Source organism: Lotus japonicus, chromosome 5, assembly GCF_012489685.1.
Source record: "Lotus japonicus ecotype B-129 chromosome 5, LjGifu_v1.2".
NCBI classification, from domain to species: Eukaryota; Viridiplantae; Streptophyta; class Magnoliopsida; order Fabales; family Fabaceae; genus Lotus; species Lotus japonicus.
In genome coordinates this window covers 60,394,468-60,420,078 of record NC_080045.1, presented here as the reverse complement: position 1 = coordinate 60,420,078, position 25,611 = coordinate 60,394,468, and the positions used below count along the sequence as shown (strand labels likewise).

General features: G+C 40.1%; 2 protein-coding genes and 1 long non-coding RNA gene across 5 annotated transcripts; all 3 read right to left on the bottom strand.

Annotated features, from left to right (window-relative positions):
- Positions 1-4,909: 4,909 nt before the first annotated feature.
- LOC130719919 (F-box/kelch-repeat protein At3g23880-like) lies at positions 4,910-5,893 on the bottom strand. Its single transcript, XM_057570513.1, has one exon. The coding sequence runs from the start codon at positions 5,891-5,893 to the stop codon at positions 4,910-4,912; it is 984 nt and encodes a 327-aa protein (XP_057426496.1).
- Positions 5,894-17,525: 11,632 nt separating this feature from the next.
- On the bottom strand, positions 17,526-19,980 carry LOC130720543 (F-box/kelch-repeat protein At3g23880-like). Of its 3 annotated transcripts, none has more exons than XM_057571198.1 (2): positions 18,627-19,980; positions 17,526-17,806 (listed from the first exon to the last, which is right to left on the bottom strand). In XM_057571198.1, exon 1 carries the CDS (start codon positions 19,903-19,905, stop codon positions 18,955-18,957), a length of 951 nt encoding a protein of 316 aa, XP_057427181.1. In that variant the 5' UTR covers positions 19,906-19,980; the 3' UTR covers positions 17,526-17,806; positions 18,627-18,954. The 3 variants fall into 3 exon arrangements, with proteins under 3 accessions (XP_057427181.1, XP_057427179.1, XP_057427180.1); XM_057571196.1 differs by lacking the exon at positions 17,526-17,806 and adding an exon at positions 17,930-18,201; XM_057571197.1 differs by lacking the exon at positions 17,526-17,806 and adding an exon at positions 17,930-18,194.
- A 3,135-nt stretch (positions 19,981-23,115) lies between these two features.
- Positions 23,116-25,323, bottom strand: LOC130718609 (uncharacterized). The gene is made up of 3 exons (XR_009012725.1): positions 24,611-25,323; positions 24,054-24,462; positions 23,116-23,864 (listed from the first exon to the last, which is right to left on the bottom strand). It is a non-coding gene; the product is annotated as an uncharacterized LOC130718609 (long non-coding RNA).
- Positions 25,324-25,611: the final 288 nt, after the last annotated feature.

The window sequence follows — 25,611 nt, the reverse complement described above, 5'->3', positions numbered from 1 at the left end:
TAATTAGGGCACATAAATTGCAGAAGTTCTTTCAGGATCCAGTTCAAATTCCAGATCGTTTCTCATCTGATGAAGATCGTTTGGCTGAGACTGAGAATCCAGCGTACACAGATTGGGAGCAACAAGATTCAACTCTTTTCACATGGTTGCTTTCAACGTTATCTGCTTCTCTGCTTCCTACTGTGGTTCAATGTCGTCATTCATGGCAGGTCTGGAAGGAAGTTCATACCTTCTTCAATGCGCATTCAAGAGCACAGTCCACACAATTGCGTTCAGAATTGAAGAATATCTCGAAGGGAACGAAGTCTGCTACAGAGTATCTCAAACGCATCAAGACCATTGTCAACACTCTGACTTCGATCGGTGAACCTGTTCAATTCCGCGATCATCTTGAAGCCATATTTGATGGACTTCCTGAGGAATTCAGTGCGTTGATGACTGTGATTTACAATCGTGACACGTTCTTCACCATATCTGAGGTTGAGGCAATGGTTATTGCTCATGAAGCCCGATTAGAGCGCATGAAGAAGAAGCAACAGGTAGATTCTGCAGCCTCAGTGTTTCTTGCGCAAATTCCTCCTCAGACTCCTTCGATTTCTCCTCAAGCTCCTGCTCCGGTGTCGCAACCACCGTCTCTCCCTGCTCCACCGCCATCGGTGCCGTGGCAGCCGTCGTCGGAGTCGCAATTGGCTACACAAAGCGAAGCTCAAGAACGCGACTCCGGGAGTCAAGGCAACAACACCTATGGTGGGAACTACGGTCGCGGGCGTGGTCGCGGGAGAGGTCGTAGCAATCTCCAGTGTACATACTGTAACAAGTATGGTCATGATCTTGCATCTTGCTGGTCGAAGCCTAATTCCGCTTCTAATGGTGCAATTGGCCAATTCAACAATGGATCTTCTACACCAGGTGCTAATTTGGGATTTCTTGGTACTCAATTTGGAAATTTAGGGCTCCAGAATGCTCAATTTGGGGGTTTTGGTCCCTACACGAATTTAGGGTTTTCTGGTGCTAATTTGGGATTTCCTAGTACTCAATTTGGGGGTTTTGGTCCCTATGCTGGTTTTGGGGCTGGAATGCCAGGGTCTCTTGGTCCTTGGTGTGTGACTTCACCATCTTTGCCAAGTGCATGGGGTCAACAGCTCTCTGCTAGGCCTCCACAGTTTGCAGCACAAGGTTTCAGGGCTAATTCAACCCCTCATTATCCTCAACCGGCATCAGCTGCTGCTCAAGCACTTCCTCATGCCATGCTTGCCACTGTACCACCTCAGATCTCATCTACTGCTGCAAATGCCTCTGTCCAATGGTTCCCAGATTCTGGAGCCACACATCATGTTACCAACAATCCAGCTGTGATGGTGGACAACATTCCTGCAGGCTCTACTGATCAACTTTACATGGGAAATGGCCAGGGATTGCCCATGCAGTCTATAGGTTCATCCTCTATTCCCTCAACCTTTAATTCCAAAGCTGTTTTACTACTTAATAAGCTTCTTTTAGTCCCTTCCATTACAAAGAACTTGGTTTCTGTCAGTAGGTTTGCTAGGGATAACAATGTTTATTTCTCTTTTCATGCTACTTACTGTTGTGTTCGAAATCAGGACACCTCTGAACTTTTGCTCAAAGGCAGTGTGGGTGAAGATGGCCTCTACTCCTTTGATGGACCACTCACTCAAGCTTCCCTGTCTTCAGTCCAGCCTTCTTTTCAGAGTCATCAGGCTGCAATTGTTTCTCAGCCTCAGTCAAATAAAGCAGTTTATGCTACTAGTATTGTTTCTCCTTGTAATAGTTTTCCTTCATTTTCTTCTCATGTTCAGTCATACTCACAGAGTAGTGATGGTTGTACTAGTGACACTAGGAATCAAGTTTTTGTGTATGATTTGTGGCATTACAGGCTGAGACATCCTCACCATGATGTACTCAAGCAAGCTTTAGGTCTTTGTAATATTCCAGTTCCAAGCAATAAAAGTATATTTTCTTTCTGTAAAGCATGTTGCTTAGGCAAATCACATAGATTGCCCTCTACTCTTTCTTCAACTTCTTATTCTACACCTTTTGAGTTAGTCTTTGCAGATCTATAGGGACCTTCCTCAATAGAATCTTCCTGTGGTTTTAGCTATTTCTTAACATGTGTTGATGCCTTTACACGGTTTACTTGGATTTTTCCACTTAAAAGAAAATCAGATGCTTGTTCAACCTTTATTAATTTTCAGTCTATGGTTGAGCTTCAATTTGGCCACAAATTGAAGAGTGTTCAAACTGATGGGGGAGGAGAGTTCCAACCTTTACTTCCCCATTTCAGATCCTTGGGTATAGTTCACAGGCTGACATGCCCTCATACACACCATCAAAATGGTAGTGTAGAGAGGAAGCATAGGCATATTGTGGAGACTGGTCTTACCCTGTTATCTCATGCAAAGATACCACTTGAATATTGGGATCATGCATTCTTGGCAGCAACTTATTTGATCAATAGAATGCCTACCGTGGCTCTTCAAAATCAGAGTCCTTATTTCAGATTATATGGCACACATCCTGATTACAAGAGTTTAAAGATTTTTGGTGCAGCTTGCTTTCCTTATCTCAGGCCCTACAATTCTAACAAGCTATCACTTCATTCAAGAGAGTGTGTTTTCATTGGCTACTCTTCCAGTCATAAAGGGTACAAGTGCTTAGACTCCACAGGCAGAATTTATGTCTCAAGAGATGTTCTTTTTCATGAACATAGGTTCCCATATGAAGAGATTTTTCAGACAACAAGTTCCTCCTCCACACCTTCTGATTTGTATAGTCCTACATCTTTGATTCCTTTGGTTTCAGCAGCTCCTTCTGCAGTGCATCAGCCATCACACTCTCAGGACCCTTCTACTGATGTAGTTTCAGCTCCTCAGCCAGTCAGTGATGTACAATCACAATCAGCTTCCTCTCAGCCAACTGATTCACTAGTTCTCTCTGAGGCAGTTCACAGTTCAGCAGCTGCTGTAGATCAAGTTCCTCCTGCACCAGTCAACACTCATGCCATGCAGACAAGGGCTAAGTCTGGTATAGTGAAGCCAAGGCTGCAGCCAACTCTTCTACTCACACAAGTGGAACCAACAACAGTCAAGCAAGCATTAAAGGATGAAAAATGGCTTCAGGCCATGCAAGAGGAATATAATGCTCTTATCAGAAATGAGACATGGTCTTTGGTCCCTCTTCCTCCTCATAGAACTGCAGTGGGGTGCAAATGGATTTTTAGGATCAAGGAAAATCAAGATGGTACTGTTAACAAGTACAAAGCTAGACTTGTGGCCAAGGGTTACAGTCAAGTTCAAGGATTTGATTATTCAGAAACTTTCTCTCCAGTGGTTAAACCTATTACCATTAGGTTAATCCTCTCCTTGGCTATTTCTCAAGGTTGGCCTATACAACAACTGGATGTGAATAATGCCTTTTTGAATGGGGTCCTAGATGAGGAAGTCTATATGTCTCAACCACCAGGTTTTGAGCATGGCAATAAGGCTTTAGTCTGCAAGCTACACAAGGCCCTTTATGGGCTCAAACAAGCTCCTCGCGCTTGGTTTCAAAGACTCAAAGAGGCTCTTCTCCTTTTTGGGTTTGTTGCCAGTAAATGTGACCCATCCTTGTTCATTTATCACACTCCTCAAGGCTGCATTTATATGCTAGTGTATGTGGATGATATTATCATCACAGGAGCATCTATGACTCATATTCAGGCTCTCATAACTAAGCTACACTCTACTTTTGCTCTCAAACAGCTAGGGCAACTAGACTACTTCCTTGGAGTTCAGGTCTCTCACCTTCCTAATGGTACTTTATTGCTTAATCAGTCTAAATATATATCAGATTTGTTGAGCAAGGCAGGAATGACTGATGCAGTAGGCATTTCAACACCAATGCAACATGGAGTTAAACTTTCAAAGCATGGTGGCACTACTATGAATGATCCTACATTGTATAGGAGTGTTGTGGGTGCTCTTCAATATGCAACTATCACTAGACCTGAAATAGCTTTTGCTGTTAACAAAGTGTGTCAATTTTTATCTCAACCTCAAGAGGAACATTGGAAGGCAGTGAAACGAATTCTGAGATATCTCAAAGGGACAATCTCCTATGGTGTGCAACTTCAGCCCTGTTCACTTTCTAAACCTCTTCCTCTACTGGCATTTTGTGATGCAGATTGGGGGGCAGATCCAGATGACAGAAGGTCTACATCTGGATCTTGTGTGTTTCTTGGTCCTAATCTCATTTCCTGGACAGCCAAGAAGCAGACATTGGTGGCCAGATCAAGCACTGAAGCAGAATATCGCAGCCTAGCTAATACAACAGCAGAGCTTCTCTGGGTCCAGTCCTTACTTTCTGAATTGAAGATTCCATTCCAAACACCTTTAATTTTGTGTGATAATATGAGCACGGTACTGCTTACTCATAATCCTATCCTACACACTAGAACTAAACACATGGAAATGGACATCTTCTTTGTCAGAGAAAAGGTTCAGGCCAAGCAACTTCTGGTTCAACATATCTCATCCGAACATCAGAGGGCTGACATATTCACTAAAGCTTTGTCTCCTACTAGGTTTCAGTTTCTTAGAGACAAACTGAGTGTGTTTGACAAACACAGGTTTGTCCAACCCACTTCAGTTTGCGGGGGTGTATAAGTGTATAAGGGTAATATAGGGATATGAAATATCGCCAGCTGTCATGAGCCAGCTGTATTGACAGCTGTACAGTTAGTTGTTAGTATTCTGTTAGCATTCAGTTAGATCAGGATTCTATATAAGAGATAGATTCTCTTTGTAATAGTAAGCTTTCATCATAACAGAATATTGTTACAGATTCAATGTCAATCTCTCTCTCTCTCTCTCTCTCTCTCTCTCTCTCTTTTTCCCTCTTTCTGATTCTGTTATCAAAACGTGCCACTATTTGGGTTATATACAATTAATCGGGAACCATAAGATTTCGCGAGAACAACACCATTTTCTGAAATGCACAAGGGGTGAAAAGAAAGAAGACGCATAGTAGAAACCATTTCATCAGGGATCAACCCTAATTTAGTCCAAGAATCTTGAATGCCATACTTTTTCATCAACCACACAACAGAATTAACTTCATCAGAGTAACACAAACAAAGACAGTTACTCAAGACATCCAATACGTAATTGTACCGGCACCGGTCACCATCCAACTGAGGAGGGAGTAAAACTTCACCATAAGTCTCATTCTTTACATCAAAAGAAATTATATGATCTTCATCCCAAGTCAACCAATTCAAAGTACCACTCACAAATTTCCCTAACTTAGTCCATGTATACAGCCCACAGAAGGATGTCTTAATTGTTGTCCAAAATTTAGTGCCAAATGTATGAACTTGGGTCTCTTTAGGACCGCAATTAACTAACACTTTGTACTTGTCGTTAACATGATCATAACCAAAGCCATAATGTGTGTCCGGATATGGCACAAAAAACAAATCCGTGGGTGGTGAACTCTTGGATATCAATCTGGTAGAGGGGTTCCACAATTTGAAACAACCATCCCAACCAAACAAACACAGCAGCCCATTGCATGAACCTATGATAAATCTGTACTTGTTCTCCACCATAAAACTAAGAGTTTTTAGAGGGGCTGATGGGTGTTCAAACAATGACTGCACAGAATACATTACCAATTCGTTGATTTCGATTTCGGAACCTGCCAGATAGACCAATTGTTGGCGGGACATGTTTGTCCTAGAGGTGTTGAGGTGGGCCTTCACGAACTGGGGACTGGAGATTAGAGTTTTCCAAAATTTACACACGCACTTGAATCGCAGAAGGGATTTCACTGGAAGCTTAAGGAGGATCTCGATGATCATGTCCTCCGCTAACAACCGTGTAGGTGGTGGCCTCATATCTGTAGTTTCGTGCATCAGTAGTTTTATTTTTCCAATCCTATTTAAACGAAACTTTAAACAGAGAGCCTAATACAAAATAAACAGCAATAAGTTCTTCATTCTACTTTCAACAAAAAAAAAGTTCTTCAATCTGTTTTTTCGAAAGCAATCTTCATTCTTAATTAGTCAAATCACTTTTAAAGTGGTGTAATTTTACACCACCTACTTTGACCGAGTATAGCAGGTCAATACATTATTTTTTTTTAGAAAAAGTATCATTAAGTATTTATCATATATTAAATTTCTTTAAAAAAAATATGTTAACAGTAAGTTAAAAAAAATGGTGTGAAATTACATCACTTTAAAAGAGGTGCATATTAGGAGCACCCGAATTTAGATTCAAAATTAAAATTAAAAGTTGAAACATTAACGTAAAAGATATTTAACAAAATATTGAAATAGATCTATGTTAATTTTTTATTATTAATTAATTAAATTTAATTATTTAAATTAAATCTTGAAAATATTTTTTTCGTTACAAAAATCTTGTAAAGATTTAATTTCATGTTAAAGTAACTTTTTCCTTTCTCGAAATCTTATTACTTATTTGAACAACTTTGCATCTCCTTTAGATAAATTTTAAATAAAATATAATATTGACTATATTTTATTTATATAAAAATATATTTGATTTATTTTTATTTTATTAAGATAATATTTAGGGTCTCCTTGTTTTTGCTCTGGAAAGCAGAAATTAGCTTTTGTTTCTTGAACAGAAGCAGAAATTAACTTATATTTGCGCACAAATATAAAAATTGATTTTCACTTTAGAGAGCTACTAGAAATAATTGATTATTTTCAAACGCTATTAAAAATAGAAAATTATCATATTTCTGTTTTTTTTATCAAAAGCATAAATAGACAGTCCAAAAAAACACAAGTATTTTTTTTGAAAATAGGTAATTATTTCAAGAAGTAAGTAGAGAAAAAGAGTTTCATCTAGAAAATTTAATAAAAAGACAAATTTGATCAATAACCTATTTAGTCTAAATTTTGATTTTATTTTGAATTGTTTTATTTGGGAACTTCCGATAATTGGGAGGTCATATTAAAAATCTACAAAATATTCAAGGGTTACCAAGAGTTCTAATAATAAATCTACAAAATATTTAAGGAGTAAAACGTCAAAAAATTATTATTTTTATGTGAAGCTCATTAATGGTGAAACTAAACTCTCATGATAAATCTGTATTTTCTGCCTAAACCTTCCTCTAATTTTAGGATAATTCAACGTGTCATTGTTTGTGTTATGCATAACTTATTGGAGATCATTAGATTTTGCCAGAACAACACCATTTTCTGAAATGCTCACAACAATAAAATCTATGTTTGGCTATCAGATTCATCTACCACTAATTTATTCAGTTAACCGGAAGCTGATTAGCTAGGTATTAACTAGCATTCATTTCTTTTAACTTTTATATAGCTTAAATGGCAAAACACAAATTCGAGTAGGTCAATTTCTCCACAATCTCAACTATTTCCTTCTTCTTCTTGCTGGATTTGCCTAATCTCATTTCCACTAAGGAGGTTTGTGTCTCCACAATCTCAATTCTTTCTTTCTTCTTCTCCTCGCTAGATTCGCCTAATCTCATTTCTACTAAGGAGTAAGGGGGGCAGGGTTTGGTTTTGAGTGGGAAAAAAGTAGAACGCGGAAGTAAAAGATGAATGGACAAGAAAGCCATTAGGGTTGAGAACGATTTCTTAGAATTTCTCAGAAGAGAACCATCGTCTTCTTAGAATTACTGATGTAAGTACCACTTTTCACTTTATCAATTTTTACATTTGTTAGTTGATTCATTTCAGAATATGTTGATCTTTGAAAATGTGGCGTGGTGTTCTGTACTAGGGAGATCTGACGTCGGAAACTGACAGAAAGTAAACCCTAGCAGAGAACATTGGCGCCGTCTGTGGGTCTTACCTCGATCTACAACTTGACGTAGACGGTGAGCTTAAAGATCCATGGAAACCCGTTCGTGCGGCATGGGCCGCCGAGATCATCGCCGGAGGGGGGGTGGTCGTTACGGTGGCCGCGGCGGCGGACGACACAACAATCACGAAGTACCACAAGAGCCAGAGCAGGAGGCTTCGTCGGAAGGAGTTCACTCGGTGGCACAATCACCGGTGTCGTTGGTGAAGGCTGCTCCGGGAAAACCTTCAGATCTGATCGCTAGATCAGATCCAGGAATCAGGCGACGAACAGCACCGCCTGAATACGTGAATCTGGACGACTACAAAAGCAGCGTTCCGAGAAAAGCACCAGAAGTAGTGAGGGGAATCACTCCGGCGGCCTTGCAACAAATGTTGGATACTTTGCAAAAAGTGCAAAGTCAGAATGAACAATTGCAAGCCCAGGTGGAGTATTTAACCCAGCGACAAGACTATAAGCAAGAACAACAGCTCGAGGCTGAAGACGTTGTTGAGTTCCAGCCTTTTGTTCCCGCCATCACAAGGGTGGGCATACCAAAGCATCTGCAAACGATGGCTTTGGACGCCTTTTCAGGCGACTCAGACCCCATGGAACACTTGCGTTATTTTAATACGAAAATGGTTATTGGAGGAGCAACAGATGAGGTGAAGTGTAGGTTGTTACCATCAACATTCAAGGGGATGGCGATGCAATGGTTCATCCGTCAACCGCCATTCTCTATCAACAATTTTACTGATTTGTCCACAAAGTTCTTAACTCAATTCTCCGCCAATAAAACTACCAAGGCAACCATGTTTGATCTTATCAGCATACATCAACAGCCAGGGGAGAAGCTCAAGAACTACATGGCGCGATTTAGTAAAATGGCGGTTCAATTGGAGGAAGACAATCCGGATGTTTGCCTAGCGTCTTTCAAAAATGGCCTTCGGGCAGGAGATCTGATTCGAGACCTAACAAGGCGACCGGCGAAGGATATGATGGATCTTCGTGCTCGTGTTTAGGAATTCATATTGATTGAACAAGATGATCAGAAGAAACAAGAAAGAGAGGAAGGACGCAAGCAGTCTCAATCTGGCGGTGTTTCACAAGAGAAACCCAAGGCGGGGAAGGAAACCAGGGTAGCGCAAACCCCCCGTGTACCAAGACCGGGACCATATCAAAACTCCAAACCCGGATTTCAGAATACATGGCACAGAAATTCTCAAGGTCCCACGGCAGCCACAACCGGTCAGCATGGTGCTCCGCCAACTCCAGCGCCACTCACTAAGTTGAATGCGCCCTTGAGTACCATTTTAAGGGCAGTTGGGCAGACAAACGTTGTACAGTATCCGCCACCACCACGGCGGCCGCCAGCTAATGTGGATACCAATAGGTGGTGCGAGTACCATAAAGCGTTGGGACATACGACAGATAATTGTTGGAACTTAAGGCGGGAAATTGATCGTTTGATTAAGGCTGGTCATTTGGCAAACTTCGTTAAAGACACAGCAACGCCAGAGGTCGCTAGGATCACCCAAGGGGACAAAGGCAAAGGCAAGGAGATAGTTGAAGAGTTGGGTGATCCTGTTGGGGAATGTTCATCTATTGCAGGAGGATTTGGCGGGGGTGCAATTTCAAGTAAGGCTAGAAAACGCTATGTGGCGGCAGTACACTCAGTACATGAGGCAAGTGAAAGCGAGTGTGGGGTGAATCACTCCCCTATCATATTTACCCCTCAGGACTTTGCGCATGTGATTCCCCATGACAACGATCCAATTGTGGTAACAATCAGGGTTAACAATTATGTGATGAAGAAAGTGTTTTTAGACCAGGGGTCTTCGGCGGATATCATTTATGGAGATGCCTTTGATCGCCTAGGGCTAAAAGAATCAGACTTACGGCCGTATAAAGGAACCTTGGTAGGGTTTACAGGGGACCGTGTCACTGTGCGGGGATATGTGGAAATACCAACTGCCTTTGGCGAAGGAGAGTTTGTAAAGAAATTTCAAGTGAAGTACTTGGTCTTGGCGTGCAGAGCCAATTACAATGTACTCCTAGGGCGAGACACCCTCAACAAGCTATGTGCGGTCATTTCAACTGCTCATTTGACTGTTAAATATCCAGCCTGCAATGGAAAGGTTGGGGTATTACATGTGGACCAAAACGCAGCAAGAGAATGTTATTTAAGAAGTGTGGCGCTCTATGGGCGTAAGGCCGCCAAAGAAAGTCACAGAATCACGAAAATCTTTCCACAAGAAGGATTTAGTTTGGATCCAAGAGACGATGCTGATGATTTCCGCCCACAACCTTTGGAGGAAACCAAGCAAGTACAAATTAAGGATAAATTTTTAAAAATTGGCAGCAGTTTAACAAAGGAGCAAGAAGAAAGATTGATCACCCTGCTGGGTGACAATTTGGATCTCTTTGCATGGACCATCAATGACGTACCAGGGATTGACCCCAACGTGATCACTCACAAACTGGCCATACGACCAGGGGCGACCCCAATCATCCAACCAAGGCGAAGAATGAGTGAAGAAAAGAACAAGGCTGTACAATTAGAAACTGAGAAACTGATCAAGGCTAGCTTCATCCGTGAGGTGCAGTATCCAACATGGCTCGCCAATGTTGTGTTGGTAAAAAAAGCCAATGGGAAATGGCGGATGTGCACGGATTACACAAGCTTGAACAAAGTGTGCCCCAAAGATTCGTATCCACTTCCCAATGTTGATAAGCTTGTGGATGGAGCTTCCGGGAATGAACTTTTAAGTCTCATGGATGCTTACTCGGGCTACAATCAAATCATGATGCATCCCTCGGACGAGGAAAGTACAGCATTTATGACCAATCAGGCGAATTATTGTTACAAGACAATGCCTTTTGGTTTGAAGAATGCAGGAGCTACGTACCAACGGCTCATGGATAAAATCTTTTCGAAACAAGTGGGCAGGAATATGGAGGTGTATGTGGACGACATGATTGTAAAGTCCGCCAGGGCTAGTGATCATGGCGGCGATCTTAAGGAAGCGTTTACTCAATTAAGAACATATCAAATGAAGTTGAATCCCGAGAAGTGTTCTTTTGGGATCCAGGGAGAAAAATTCTTGGGATTTATGTTGACATCGAGAGGAATAGAAGTGAATCCTGATAAGGGAAGGGCGATATTGGAGATGAAAAGCCCAACAAGTGTCAAAGAATTTCAACGTTTGACAGGACGAATGGCCGCCTTGTCACGTTTCTTGCCAATGGCGGGTGACAAAGCGGCCCCATTCTTCACATGCTTAAAAAAGAATTCAAAGTTTCAGTGGACAGAGGAATGCGAACAAGCTTTTACCAAATTAAAAGAATCATTGGCCACATTACCAGTACTTTCCAAGCCAACACCAGACATTCCATTAGTGCTCTATCTAGCAGTTACTGACAAGGCGGTGAGTACAGTGTTGCTCCAGGAAGAGGGAAAAAAGCAGAAAGTTATATATTTCGTGAGCCATACTTTACAGGGGGCAGAGTTGCGGTACCAAAAAATTGAAAAGGCTGCATTGGCGATTCTGAAAACTGCGAGGCGCCTCAGGCCTTATTTCCAAAGTTTCCAGGTCAAAGTTAAAACTGATGTCCCCTTAAGACAAGTACTTCAGAAGCCTGATTTATCAGGGCGATTGGTTAGCTGGTCAGTGGAATTGTCAGAATATGATATACAATATGAGCCAAGGGGCCAAGTCACAGTTCAAAGTTTGATCGACTTCGTGGTGGAATTAACACCCACGGAAGGCGAGAAGACTCAAGGAGAATGGGTCCTATCTGTGGATGGATCCTCTAATAACACTGGAAGTGGGGCTGGGATAACAATTGAAAGTCCAGACAAAATGATCATTGAACAGTCTCTAAAGTTCGAGTTCAAGGCGAGCAACAATCAATCTGAGTATGAGGCTTTGATCGCCGGCTTAAGGCTAGCCATTGAGTTGGGGGTCCAAAAGTTATTTATCAAGGGAGATTCGCAGTTAGTGGTTAAACAGGTGAAAGGCGAGTATCAAGTAAAGGATCCGCAACTTTCCAAATACTTGGAAGTGGTGCGCAGATTGATGATGGAGGTCAAAGAAATTAAGATAGAACATGTCCCAAGGGGACAAAATGAGAGGGCAGATGTGTTAGCCAAATTGGCGAGCACAGGGAGATTGGGCAATTACCAAACAGTCATTCAGGAAACCCTGCCTCGCCCGAGCATTGATTTGGTAGAAATAAAGTGGAAAGCAGTCAAGTCAGTAGGTGAGGGCGAGCCTTCTTGGATGGAGTCAATCAAGATCTTCCTAGAAAATCCTCCAAAGGATGATGATCTGAACATTAGAGCAAAACGCAGGGAAGCCAGTTTTTACACAATGGTGGATGGTGAGTTGTATCGGCGAGGAATTATGTCCCCTATGCTTAAATGTGTCGATACCAAGGACGCCCCCGGAATAATGGCGGAAGTCCATGAAGGCGTGTGTTCCAGTCATATCGGCGGGCGATCCTTGGCAGTAAAAGTTTTGAGAGCAGGATTTTATTGGCCAACAATGAAGAGAGACTGTTTGGAATATGTTAAGAAATGTGAAAAATGTCAAGTCTTTTCTGACTTACACAAGGCTCCACCAGAAGAATTAACAACCATGATGGCGCCTTGGCCATTTGCCATGTGGGGAACTGATATCTTAGGACCATTCCCGGTATCAAAGGCACAAATGAATTATATCATCGTGGCGGTTGATTACTTCACTAAGTGGATAGAAGCCGAAGCAGTGGCGACTATCACGGCGGTCAAGGTCAGGAACTTCCTGTGGCGGAGGATTGTGTGCAGATTTGGGGTCCCCATGGCTTTGGTAATGGACAATGGGACCCAATTTACAAGTAACGTCACCCGGGAATTTTGTGCAGGAATGGGAATTGAAATGAGATTTGCCTCGGTAGAACATCCACAAACCAATGGACAGGCCGAGGCAGCTAATAAAGTCATTTTGAAAGGATTAAAAAAGAAGCTGGATGAAGCAAAAAGACTTTGGGCGGAGGAGTTACCAGGCGTTCTTTGGGCGTATAACACTACTGAACAATCAAGCACAAAGGAAACCCCGTATCGTCTAACTTATGGGACTGACGCCATGCTCCCAGTGGAAATAGAAAACCAGAGTTGGCGAGTGGCTCGGTTCAATGAGAATGACAACGGGGAAAATTTGATAGCAAATCTAATTATGTTGCCAGAAGAACAACGGGAGGCACACATAAGAAATGAGGCGGGAAAAGTGAAGATTGCAAGAAAATTCACAACAAAGGTAGTGCCAAGAAAGATGAGGGTAGGAGACTTGGTGCTCCGAAAAAATACGATACCCGACAAACACAACAAACTTTCACCCAATTGGGGCGGGCCTTATAGGATTATAGGCGATGTTGGAGGAGGAGCTTATAAGTTGGAACAACTTAATGGTCAGAGGGTCCCACGGACATGGAACGCCTCACATCTGAAGCAATATTTTAGTTAAAAAGACAAAAAACAACAAAGGTGAATAAAGTCGCACTCTTTTTCCCTTTCTTTGGAAAGGTTTTTAATGAGGCGACATATGTAATGAAGGAACAATTGTTCCCATATGAAAGAAAATGAATGAAAAGATCATTTCAACAGAATCGCATATATTTTTTAATTCATATTACGAGTTCATGCAATGCAAATCGTATCAAGGTATGCAATACCGCGAGTAAACCTTTCGGAATAAGAGAGTATCGCCATCAAATGTTAAAAGCCTTGGCAATTCTAGTGGCCACTAGAAACCAAGCCTCGTCGAAAAATCGATTAAGGTATATAGACCTAAATAACAACAAAAGTTGGTAACAACGCAAGGTAACAACGAATGAACTTAAAACTGTCTTCATTAAAAGTAAGAAAAAGGGGCGATGCCCGTACATGATTTAGAACGATAAAAAACAAAAGGGCAACGCCTAGGGCACAATGTTGACTTCATAAAATAAAAACAAATTCAAGGCAGATTCTCGTTGTTGGCGCTGTCCCCTTGACCTGCAACAACTTGAGGGTCTTCCTTTCCTTGATCCTCACCCTGGTCCTGATCATTTTTATCTCCGCCATCACCTTCTTCTTCTTCAGACTCACTTTCATCATTGAATTGAGGAAGGAGATCGAGGCTTATGTCATCATCGCCAACCACTTGACCATCCTTGATCTCCTTCAGCCATCCAATGCGGGAAAGATCAAAGCCCGGCTCAACCACACTAATCTGCTCTTTGGCGGCCAGAAAGCCTTGAGCAAGTTGGATAGAAGCACGCCCTAAGATAGAAGCATTCAGGCGTTCGTACTTCTTTTCCAGTTTTTGGCACTTGGCTTGAATGGCAGTGTGTTTATCATTGATGGCTTCTTTTAGAGACGTGGTCTTCTGAAGAAGCAGGTCAGAAGCCGCCAATTCAGCAGTTAACTTAGTGCATTTTTCTTCAGCGGATTTCAGCTTCTTGTTGGCGGCCTCAGCGTCAGCCTTAGCTCGTTCATAGGCAGTTTTATAATCGGCTGCCTTCTTCTCAAGACGATTCTTGGCCGATATCAATTCCTTCACACACTGAGCCATTCCCGCCACGGTACTGGCGGCAGAAAGTGCGTGATGAATCGCCACAGAAGCAATGTTGGGGGGACCTTGACCGGAAACGTCCTTGTGGAGCCGGTTATCAAAGGTGCGGGTCATAAAATCCAATCCGTTGAAATGAGGATCAGATAAGCTTAGCAAAGGAGGAGGAGTCTCGCCATCAATAGCTGAGCTAGGGCCAGCTTGGGTAAATGGAGTTGGCGGACGGTTGATTAGTGCACTCGAATCCGGTTGAGTTGGCGGGACATTGTCATGACCCTTCTTTTTCTCAGCCAGACGACCTTTTGGATCGAGAGTTGATTGGTGAAGAGGTCTACCACCAGCAACGCTCGAAGTTTTTGGCGCTTAGGGTCCCTGACGTTATCAGAGCCTGAAGTTCCTTCATTCTTTTTCTTCTGCTCAGTCTCGGCGGCCCTTTTCTTCGCCGCCGCAGCCGACTGGGCGAGGTATTCCTTCATCTTGATGGGGTTGGCATCAACCTTGCTTTTTCCCATCGTGGCTGCAAGAAAAACAAGTTGTGCAAAAATTATAAACTTACTAAAAAAGTGATTTAAAGTGCCGGATTTCGACGCTTCAATCAAGTCATGACCAGAGATTACTGGTAATGTGCGGAGGTAATCGGCGATGGCCTGCTCGGATTCATCCAAGGCGTCGTATGAAACGGATATTTTTTGGCGAGGGTTTTTTGTCCAGTAAAAAGGGAAGAGAGGGTTATTATCGGAATCTCGAAATAAGTTATTCATTTCAGGTGATTCCATAACTTTGAAGTATTTTTTCTGCCACACTTTGTAATGGCTTTTAAGGGCGGTGAAGCGGCTCATGTTCTTGCGGGCCAAAAGGGGAACCCACTTGACAGATGTAGGTTTTGTGGTAACTGTCTTATAGAAAAGGAAAAACAAGGGATAGGTGGGAGTGCAACTCAAATGCTCACAGAGAATTTCAAAGCAGCGAATAAAACCCCAGGCGTTGGGCTGGAGTTGACAAGGCGCCACGTTCAGAAAGGAAAGAACGTGACATATAAAGGGCGAGAAAGGGAGTTTGATATTCAAATCCAAGAAAAAATAGCCATAAACAAAAAAAAAGTCGGGCGATTCATCAGAGGGTTCCTTGCGAAAAAGAACACAATCGTCCTCGCCACATGGAAGAACATTTAACAGGTGATCTTCGTTATTAGAGGTGGCAGGATTTATCTTAGTAAACCCTTGAGAAGATATTCGAAGCGAACTGATGCTTCCAAGGCTACCCCAGATGGAGCGCCAAAGACACTTATCTTCAACTAAATGCGCATTGGAACGCCATTCGGGCGATGACAAATCTCTATTAGAGGAGAGAATAGAATCAACGGAGCCGGCGGGACCGGAATCCTCGTGAGTGGAGGGCGAGGATTGTATTTCGATAACGGTGGGGGCCGAAACTTCCCCCTCCGTAGAAGGAGAAGTGAGTTCTAAAGAGGAAATGCTAAAATTTTGCGTCGACATACTGGGTAATTTCATAAAAATAAAAAAGAAGATGAACAGGTCCAAACACAGAAAAGGAAGAAGACAAACAGCGTCAAGAAAAGAGAAAGGGGAAGGACTCACCGGAGGAAGAAGTGGAAGATTGAGTAAAGAGAACGTCGGCGATGGAGGAGCACCGCGCAATGACGACGGCCGGAGTGAGCAAGGTTCACCGGAGAACAAAGAAGAGAGTAAAAGCTGCGATGAAAAAGTTTTCAAAGCAAAGGTTTTCAGAAAAGTGAAACGTGAAAGGTGAAAAGGGTATTTATAGAAGAAAAAGGAAGAGAGAGAATGAGTGGGAAAGACTGTGAAGGGTCGTGGGATCGTGGGATCGTGGGATTTGAAATTTGAAAAGGTATGAAACGAAAAGGCATAACTCCTCGAGACGCACAACTGCATTTATGGCAAATGATAACAAAATCCCGGAAAAGAAGGATACGAGCGTCAGTTGAAAAGACGTGATTGACAGGTGTGATAACGGCGATGTATCGACAAAGATAAAAATGGCGACATATAAAGGAACATGAAAATGGCGAGAATTCATAAGCAAGAATGCGACGACAGGCCCATGACTACAAAGAATGGCGATATACTGAAAAGACGTCTCGACTCAAGGAACCTAAGTCTCATGTCTTGGGGGAATGTGGACTGGGCGGGACACCTACACAAATGAAAGAACGGCGACACAATTATCAGAAGAACGAAGTAAATGATAAAGGCAGGCGACGAAGCAACGTATAAAGACATTTCGACTCAACTTACTTAAGCCTCATGTCTTGGGGGCATGTGGACTGGGCGGGATATAAGTATCCCTTAAATGAACGAAAGCAGCCATGGCGGGGTTTGTGGAACAACGTCGAAGCCCGCCCTTCTTTTGGATGGGTCCACGCGCCAGCTGGAAGATTCCTTTAGTTTTGTCTTATATGTATAAAGGCTTGGGCCCCGGTTGTCAGGCCCAAGTACAGTGAAAGTCCACGTTATGATCATTCCCTCTATAAAAGGAGAGGTCAACCCCTTGTAAAAAGGACCTTTTGAATATTTAATGAGAATATTCCTTTTGTGATATTTTTAGTACTCTGCTAGGGTTTACTTTCTGTCAGTTTCCGACGTCAGATCTCCCTAGTACAGAACACGTGGCTTCTATATAAACTTTAAATCTGCATTCTCAATCAGCTATCCTTGTGAATTTACTAACTGAATCGGAGAATAGTTTCTTAGAATTAACCAAACCTAGTTTATGTTCCAGTTAAAGGAAAACACAGATTGACCTATTCATTTTCCTTTAACGGAAACATCAACTAGGAAGTGGCCATAAATAATTTTCCGAAAGCACATGTTGGCAAGGAAGTGGCGACAATTTAGATTTTAGAATGACCAGGACTCAACTTAGCTAACTAACCAACGTCCATTTATTATAGTGTGACAGAATTATAGCAGCTAAGAGTCAAATCTAGAACAACCAGAGCAGTGTAGACGGTAGAGTAACAAAAAGGAGTAAGATATGTAAATGAAGTGTAGGGTGATCTGAAATAAATTAACTAACCAACATACACATCAGTCCTAGTGGAAAGGTGAACTGAAATAAATTAACTTCTGATTAAAATATTAAAGTAACTAATTCATAGCATGTTTGAATCAACTTGTCTTTCCTCATGAGCAATTATGGAATCCATAAGCTATCAATATATCATTTTAAAGCATGAACCCCAAATTCATCAAAAATAAATTGAAGACCTTATTGCTATTTGTATATTACTGGTTTATCTTCTTTGGGAAAGAAGGCCAGCCAGACCCTTAGCTGCACCTAATGCAATTTTCATCCTGGTTGACCATGGTAAGGCACCAGAGTATCCTGCTTCTGCTTGTATTAGAATAAAACAAAGAGAAGAGAACAGGCCTTGAGTAAGAAATTAATTTCCAAATAGTTATGATAGATATTTTGAATATGTATCCTTAGTTATCAAGATATTTCTCATCAGAATGGATATGAAACAAAATAAATTTGAATAAATAAATTGTGCTTGATAGTAAATGACAGAACATGCATGGCAATTGATTCATATACTAGCTATAGGCAACATAGATCTTGGAATTTGGTTGGACTTAGTTACACTATAGGAAATGAACTCTGTGACTTTCTACTCTAGTTCAATCCTTCATACACCAGAAGCTTGTGCTCCTCCTCAATACAGTACCCAGTTAGCTTAACAAGATGTGGATGCCTTCAGCATTTCCTCAGTTGATTACTGTTTACTACCAATATAGTCAGAAACACAGACAAATGGCTGAGAATCTCACTCATAAAACGTATTAGGATCACATTTAAAACAAGAATTTAAAGAAGAAAAAAAATGGATAAGAATAAGATGAAATAGAACATTTTGTCACAATCAATGATTGATAAGCCGAATGAACAATCACCACAAGAGTTTTGGCCTCTTGATAAGATTAAAGAACATTGGCTCACTCAAGAACCTAAAAGATGCACTATCACAAATTGGCTGCCTAATTCAAAGTTAGGATTCAAACTAAATTCAAGTTCAAATTTCTTTACCAAAAAGTACTTATAAAAATTAAACCTAATAAAATACCCGAACAAAAACTTTCAAATAAAATCAAAGTAAAATAAAATCATATCGAATACAATAACAACTAAATTAACCCATTTGAACCGATACCTTTCAAATATATGCAATTGATATACTTTAAAATGTGACCATCTTCTTCAGATCCAGCTTTATCTTTTTTGCATTTTCTCCTGTCATTGGTCCTTGGAGTCCTTCGAATGCTTTCTCCCTCTCCTCTTCAATGGGACTTCCTTGATTATCATCATCAATTATGGTGAAACTAAACTCCCATGGTAAACATATATATCCTGTCTAAACCTTTTATTGATCTTAGGATAATCAAAATCAAACGTGTCACTATTTGGGTTATACATAACTAATTGGAGATTTACAGATCCCAGAACAACACCATTTTCTGAAAATGCACAAGGGGCTAAAGTTATAAGGTATAATGCACCCCCCCGTAAGGAATTGAGGCCAATTTTGTCCAAGACTCTTGAATACCATACTCTTTCATCAACCACAGGCCACAATGAATTCCGTTAAATTCACACAAACAAAGACAGCTACTCAAGACATCCAACTCATCACCATCCACATGTGGAGGGAGCAACACTTTACCATAAGTCTCCTTCTCCAGATCAAATGAAATAATCAAAGATTTAATGGAACCATCCCCTTTCCGCGCCAGCCAATTCAGAGTACCGCTCGCGAATTTTCCCACCTGCGAAGTGAGCGCGCACGGGAAATTCTGAATGGTTGTCCAAGAATCAGTACCAAAGGAATGAACTCTCGTCGCATAAAGAGTGCCATGGCGACTGTCAGCAATTAGCACCTTGTACTTGTCATTAACTTGATCATAACCAAACCCATAATGTGCGAACCGTTTCTCCAAACCGCCATAATCCCAGAACCACCGATGATTCACCCTGCCCGGTTTTAAATCCACGGGCGGCGATTTCTTAGATTCCAATCTAGTACAAGGGTTCCACAATCTTAAATAACCATTTTGATCACAAAAACATACCAGCCCATCACAAGAACCTACAATAAATTGGTTATTGTAGGGTTCTACCTGGAAGCTTAGGGTTTTCGCAGGGGTTGATGGGTTTTCGAACAATGAAGGCACAGAACATGTTTCCATTCTGTAATAACCATAGTTGTCGTTGGTGAAAGAGGCCAATCGTTGGTGGGTTAAGCTTGTATTGGAGATTGAGATGCGAAGGTGGTCCTTCGCGAATTGGGGATTGGAGATTAGGGTTTTCCAGGATTTGCAGACGCACCTGAATTGCAGAAGGGATTTCACCGGAAGCCTATAGAGAATCTCGGCGATGAGTTCCTCTGGTAAGACCGCCGGCGGCGACAACAACCGTGGACGCGGTTGCCTCATAGCGGTGGTGGTTTCGGTCGCAGCGGTGGTTTCGCTTCAATCCTATTTCAACGATTATGAGAATGAGAACCTCTCTTGTTTGATTAGCTTTCTATCTCTTAAGAAATATATAGGTCTCGTTTGGAAACACAGCTTAATTAAGCGTTTATAGTTATTCATAAGCTATTTTAAAATAATTATTGAAATAAATTAAAAATAAGCTATACATAAGCATAAGCTCTTTTTTATAAGCTATCATGAGCAGCTTATGAAAATAAACCCAAAACAGCTTATGGTTTTTGCATAAGCTCTCTCAAACACTGACATAAGAGTTTATGCTATCAGATAAGCTGAAATAAGCTCTTCCAAATGATTATTCACTTCTTAAATATTAGGCTTGATTCCTCTTTTCGTCCCTGATGTTTCACGATTATGAAATTTTGGTCCCCTTATTTTAAAAGGAGCAATTTTAATCTCCAACATTTTGTGCCCTGAGCAATTTTGGTTCATCCCTCAATTTGTTAACGACAGAAGACCCGTTCATTAAATGATGAGTTGACTTAATATCTCATTAAGATATATTGCTGATTTAATTTCTCATTAAGATACTTTCAAAAAAAATCTCATTAAGATAAGATTTATGATTTAATTATTGAAATTTGAAAAATAAATAAAATATTATTAATAATTTATTTGCTTCTTGATTTGATTTTTTAAACAATGAAAAGAATCTACAAATATTCGGGGGTCCAAATTCTAATTGGAAATCTAGGAAATATTTGGAGGATTGGATTAAGAATTAACAAAATATATAATTTTATGTGAAACTTATATAGTGGACAAAAAATTGGAGATTCTCTCGTGTGAAATTTCTTTCAGGTTGAATTTGTATTTATTTCTTTTTATATGTATGAATTTTTTTGTGATTAGAAAAAAGAAGACAAAAATCAGAAACTATGAAATAAACTGTTGGTGATTTTAGAATTATCAATGTATTTTAATAGTAATGTGATCTACTAAAGGCTGATGCAATTATGCGTTAGGCTCAGAATCGAGTCAGTATAGTGCGGAGTGCACGCTCGGTGAGCCAACGCATAATTGACCGCGAATACGAACCGGGGTCCAAGGGGCGGAGCCCCTGGCTGGGGTCCCGCTGTTTTAAATTGTTTGAAGAATTGTGATTTTTCGGAACAATTGTGATCATTCGTGCAAACACAACCTTCTATATAAGGTTGCTTGCAGCCTAAGGAAAAAATACACAGAAAACAAAACCAGAATCGCTCTCTACTTTCTGATCTGTTCTCTATTGCCAGAAGCAGATTGATCTTCAAAATTATCCCAACAAGGATTTCGTGAACCCAGGCAAGAATAGGGTCGAAATACTTTGTTCGGAAAGTGTGCAAACACGATTTTCGAAGTTATCCAGGATTATCACAACCAGATTTCTAACATAAACATATCCCTAGCTTAGAATCGTCTAAGACATTGATGGCATACAGAAGCTATGCACTTGAAGTATGAAGATGTATGATAGTCTATGAATTAAGAGCGTGTTTGTTTCATTAAAAAAAATTATTTGTCTAAAATATAGAGAGGTCATATTTTAAATATTCTAAGAAAAGTATAATATGATTTGTGTTTTTTTTTTGAAAGAATAATATGATTTGTGTTGCTTACACTAATTAACATTTTTTATTTTCTCTCTCATTTATTTATCATAATATATTTTTTCTTGATAAGCTAATTAAAGTAGCTTTTCAAAATAATCTAATTTCAACTTATTTAAAATGATGATTTTTCAAAAAGCTAAAACTAACATCTTAATTTTTTGAAAAAAAGTTATTTTTAATTAAAAATTATTTTTAGTGAAAAAAAGTTGAACAACGCCCTCTATTTTTTTGGTACATTGACAAAAAGGAAACAAAAACTAAGGTCTCACAAAGGAGACACCACACACATCAGCCAATAACAACATTCCTAACCTTCAATGGGAGCTCGGTTATCAACGCCCTCTAAACATGCATAAGTGGGATAAATACAGTAATATAAAAAAATAGGTATAAAAATTTTACGTAAGAAATTTAACGATGAGAGTATTCAATTTTGACCGTTCCTATAGCCTTCTTTCGGTACACCCCTATTTGGAATGAAGAAAAATAAGAACGATTATGCTATTTGACCTGGAAGTAACATGAAGTGAAAAAAATTGTTGGTTCGAATAATATGATGATTCTTTAAATAAATAATTATTCGAGGAAGATATTATGTTTCTAAATGCATGTTCATTAAACACTCTAAAAAACTCATGTTGATTGCTATTATGAGGTTGAAGACGAGATAGTAGAATGAAACTAAGGTAATGGTAAAAAGCGGATGAGTAAAGACTTAAACAACTAGAAAGAAAGACATAAATGGAAGTAAATAAAGGTAGTAAAAAATAGATAAAGACGGAAAAAGTATATGAATAAGGGAAATGAACGAAGAAACTGATGAAAATTTGTATGTTGCATTGACGATTGTGCGTTTGGATTTCAGTTTGCAAAACAGAGTTTGAGTGAATGTGTGTTTGCAAAATAGAGTTTGAGCAAAAGTAGGTTGAGTGTAATGTGATTTATGTTTGGATACTTTTGTTTCAAAACAGTGTTGGATAAAATAATATTGTTTGGGTAATATTAGTTGAAAGTACTTTTAAATGTGTGTAATTACTAAAGGGTATGAATTTTGTTATGAAAATGACATTTTAATGAATGCAAATATTACTCATTACTACTTTTAAGAAAAAACTTACACATCACTAAAATATTGGTCTTTGGTAGAGTTATAAAAAATATATAAAAGTATAAAATAATACAGGTAAGTAGATAAAATATCTAAATAAAAATTGGCTAAGTACATAATTAATTAAGTAATTATATATATACTTTAAATTAAAGTACAAAAGAATGTTAAATATTTGAATAGATAATATTGTTATTTTTTAGAAATCACGAGCTAATATATTTTTATTGTGAATTCAAGCAAATCAGCAATATATCTGTATAGAAAGAGTTTAAAGTCAAAATGTCAAATAGCACATGTTAAAAGGTGGGGTAATATTGTTTGTGAGAGATTTCTGAGTTTTAAAATTTGATTTTATATTATCAACAAACCTCAACTGAACGTAGAAGTAAGGGTGTGCTTCCGTTCAGTTCAACTGACGTTTAGAGAAGAATCACGTTGAACCAACTGAAATGAATGCAAAGCCAAACAAAATGGCACAGCGTTAGATGCATGTTGAAAGTCCTTTGGGCGTGGGTAACTGAAAACCAAACATACAATTGTCTGTTGTTTACAAATAACCATCTCCCTATTTATAAGGAGAAATTAACTAACTATATCAGTTGTTGACCTATAACCTTCTGACTCAAGTCTTGGTCTCAGCAAACCACTTGCAAATTATGGGGGTGTTATGGGTGAATATTGACCCGTTGCATACATGCTTTCCACCAAATTCAAAAAACGGTCGTCAAAGTTCTGTTTTATTATGTCATGGAGGAAGAGGAGAACAACTGAACAACAAATTAAGCAGAAAGTTAACCCATTAGTTCTCTTTATCGCCAAAGTCTTTCTAATGTGCTAAATAAATCAACCAAAATGCATTAACTCAGGTAATTATTTGATTAATTAGTTGTTCAGATGTTCTCCTCTAATTCTTCCTCTGTGCCTAAACCCTAAACCCTAAAATAGTACTTGATGATCGTTTTTTAATTCGGGGGAAAGTATGTCTGCGACAGCCGAGCCGACAGGTCAATATTCATCCTTAATATTTGGGTTAAGCGTCATACTGGTACCTATCTTTGTCTCGCCGTCTGATGTAAGTCCTTCCCCGGAAAATTTATTGCATTAGGTCCTCTTCTTTGAAATATTTTTGGGGCAGATCCTCGCCGGAAGGCGGAGCTCCGGCAAGTGCATGTGTGGCATGCTGACTGGATTTAAAATGCCTATGTGAATTTTAAAAATAAATAAAAAATAAATAAATAAATTACACATCATAAAATTAACAAAATTAAAACATATTACTAATTCTAACCTAATCTAATTAACAAAATTAATTTCTCCCCCAAATTAATCCCAATTCCCCCAAATTAACTCAATTCCTTTTGAACTATCCTCAGCTTCATCAATCTTACCATCAACCATCAATCTTCAAATCCAGAAGGCCAGAACCCCACCATCAACCATCAACCATCAACCATCAACCATCAACCTTCATCAACCTTCAAACCCAGAACCCCACCATCAACCATCAACCTTCAACCTCACCCTCACGGTCTCACCCAACTTCAACCCCACCCTCACCCACCTGCAACCTCACCCCAAACCCTCACTCCAAACCCCACCCCTCACCCTCACCCTCACACATCTGCAACTTCATCCTCAAACCCAAACCCCAACTTGCAACCTCACCTTCCCCCAAACCCCAACCCGCTGCAACCTCATCCCCACCCCCAAACCCCAACCTGCAAACTCACCCTCACCCTCACCCCCATCCACTTGCAACCTCACCTTCACCCCCAAACAACAACAGATTCTGAAACACTGAATAATACCCACAAAAAAAACAAAAAAATAAATAAAGAGTAAATCAGGTTGAAATTCGAATTCGAAGAGATGCAGGAAGAGTGAAGCGTAAGAGGAAGAAGATGAAGATGAATGATTGAAGGGAGAAGGAAATCGAAACCCTAACCTTTGCAGCGGAGAAGAGAAGAAATTGTTCTTCAAAGAAGATCTGAAGAGAAGAAGAAGAAAATTGGTGGCAAGCTCAGATCTGCGAAACCCAAAATTGATCCATGAGGGTGGGAGAGGCAAGCTCAGATGTGGGTTTCATTGTTGAGCGTGAGCGCAATGAAGAAGAAGAAGAATGAAAGATGATGCTCGGATGTGTCACGATGGCTCCATGAAGAAAATGGGTTTCAGGTTGGGGTGAGGGGGTGGGGGTGAGGTTGCGGGTTGGGGAGATCTGGGTCCTTTGATGATGAAGATGAAGGAGGAGGTGATGATGAAGCTCATTTCTGGGTGATGATTTTGTGAAGATGAAGTTAATTTTGTGTTAATTTGGGGAGGGGATAATTAGGTTTAAAAATCTGACTTGTAATTTATTTTTTTTATTTTTTATTTTTTTTAATGCCACGTCACTTCATTAACCCTAGTCAGCATGCCACACATGCACTTGCCGGAGCTCCGCCCTCCGGCGAGGATCTGCCCCAAAAATATTTCAAAGAAGAGGACTCAATGCAATAAATTTTCCGGGGAGGGACTTACTTCAGACAGCGAGACAAAGACAGGGACCAATATAACGCTTAACCCTTAATATTTTGATTGAAAGATAAATGCAGGACTAAAATTAATTGATTAAAATTAGAGGATCAAATTTAAAGAAAAAAATTAGAGGGACCAGCATCACCCAAACATAATACCAGGGAGACTAAAAGTCTATTTGAGCCTTATTTTTAAAAAAATGTAGACATCTGTAACTTCTAGCTATGTATTGTATGCTCATAAATATGTTTTGCATAATTGCATGTACGGAATTGCAGAGTTATTTGGCAAATAAAATTGATTTTGACTACAAGAATTATGCAAGGCAGAGAGGTTTCAACAATACTGGTTGACGAAGCCTACCTTACTGGACTCACAAAGCATGGAACTGTGAATTGTTCCATGTGAATTGGCATTCTTCACGAGTTA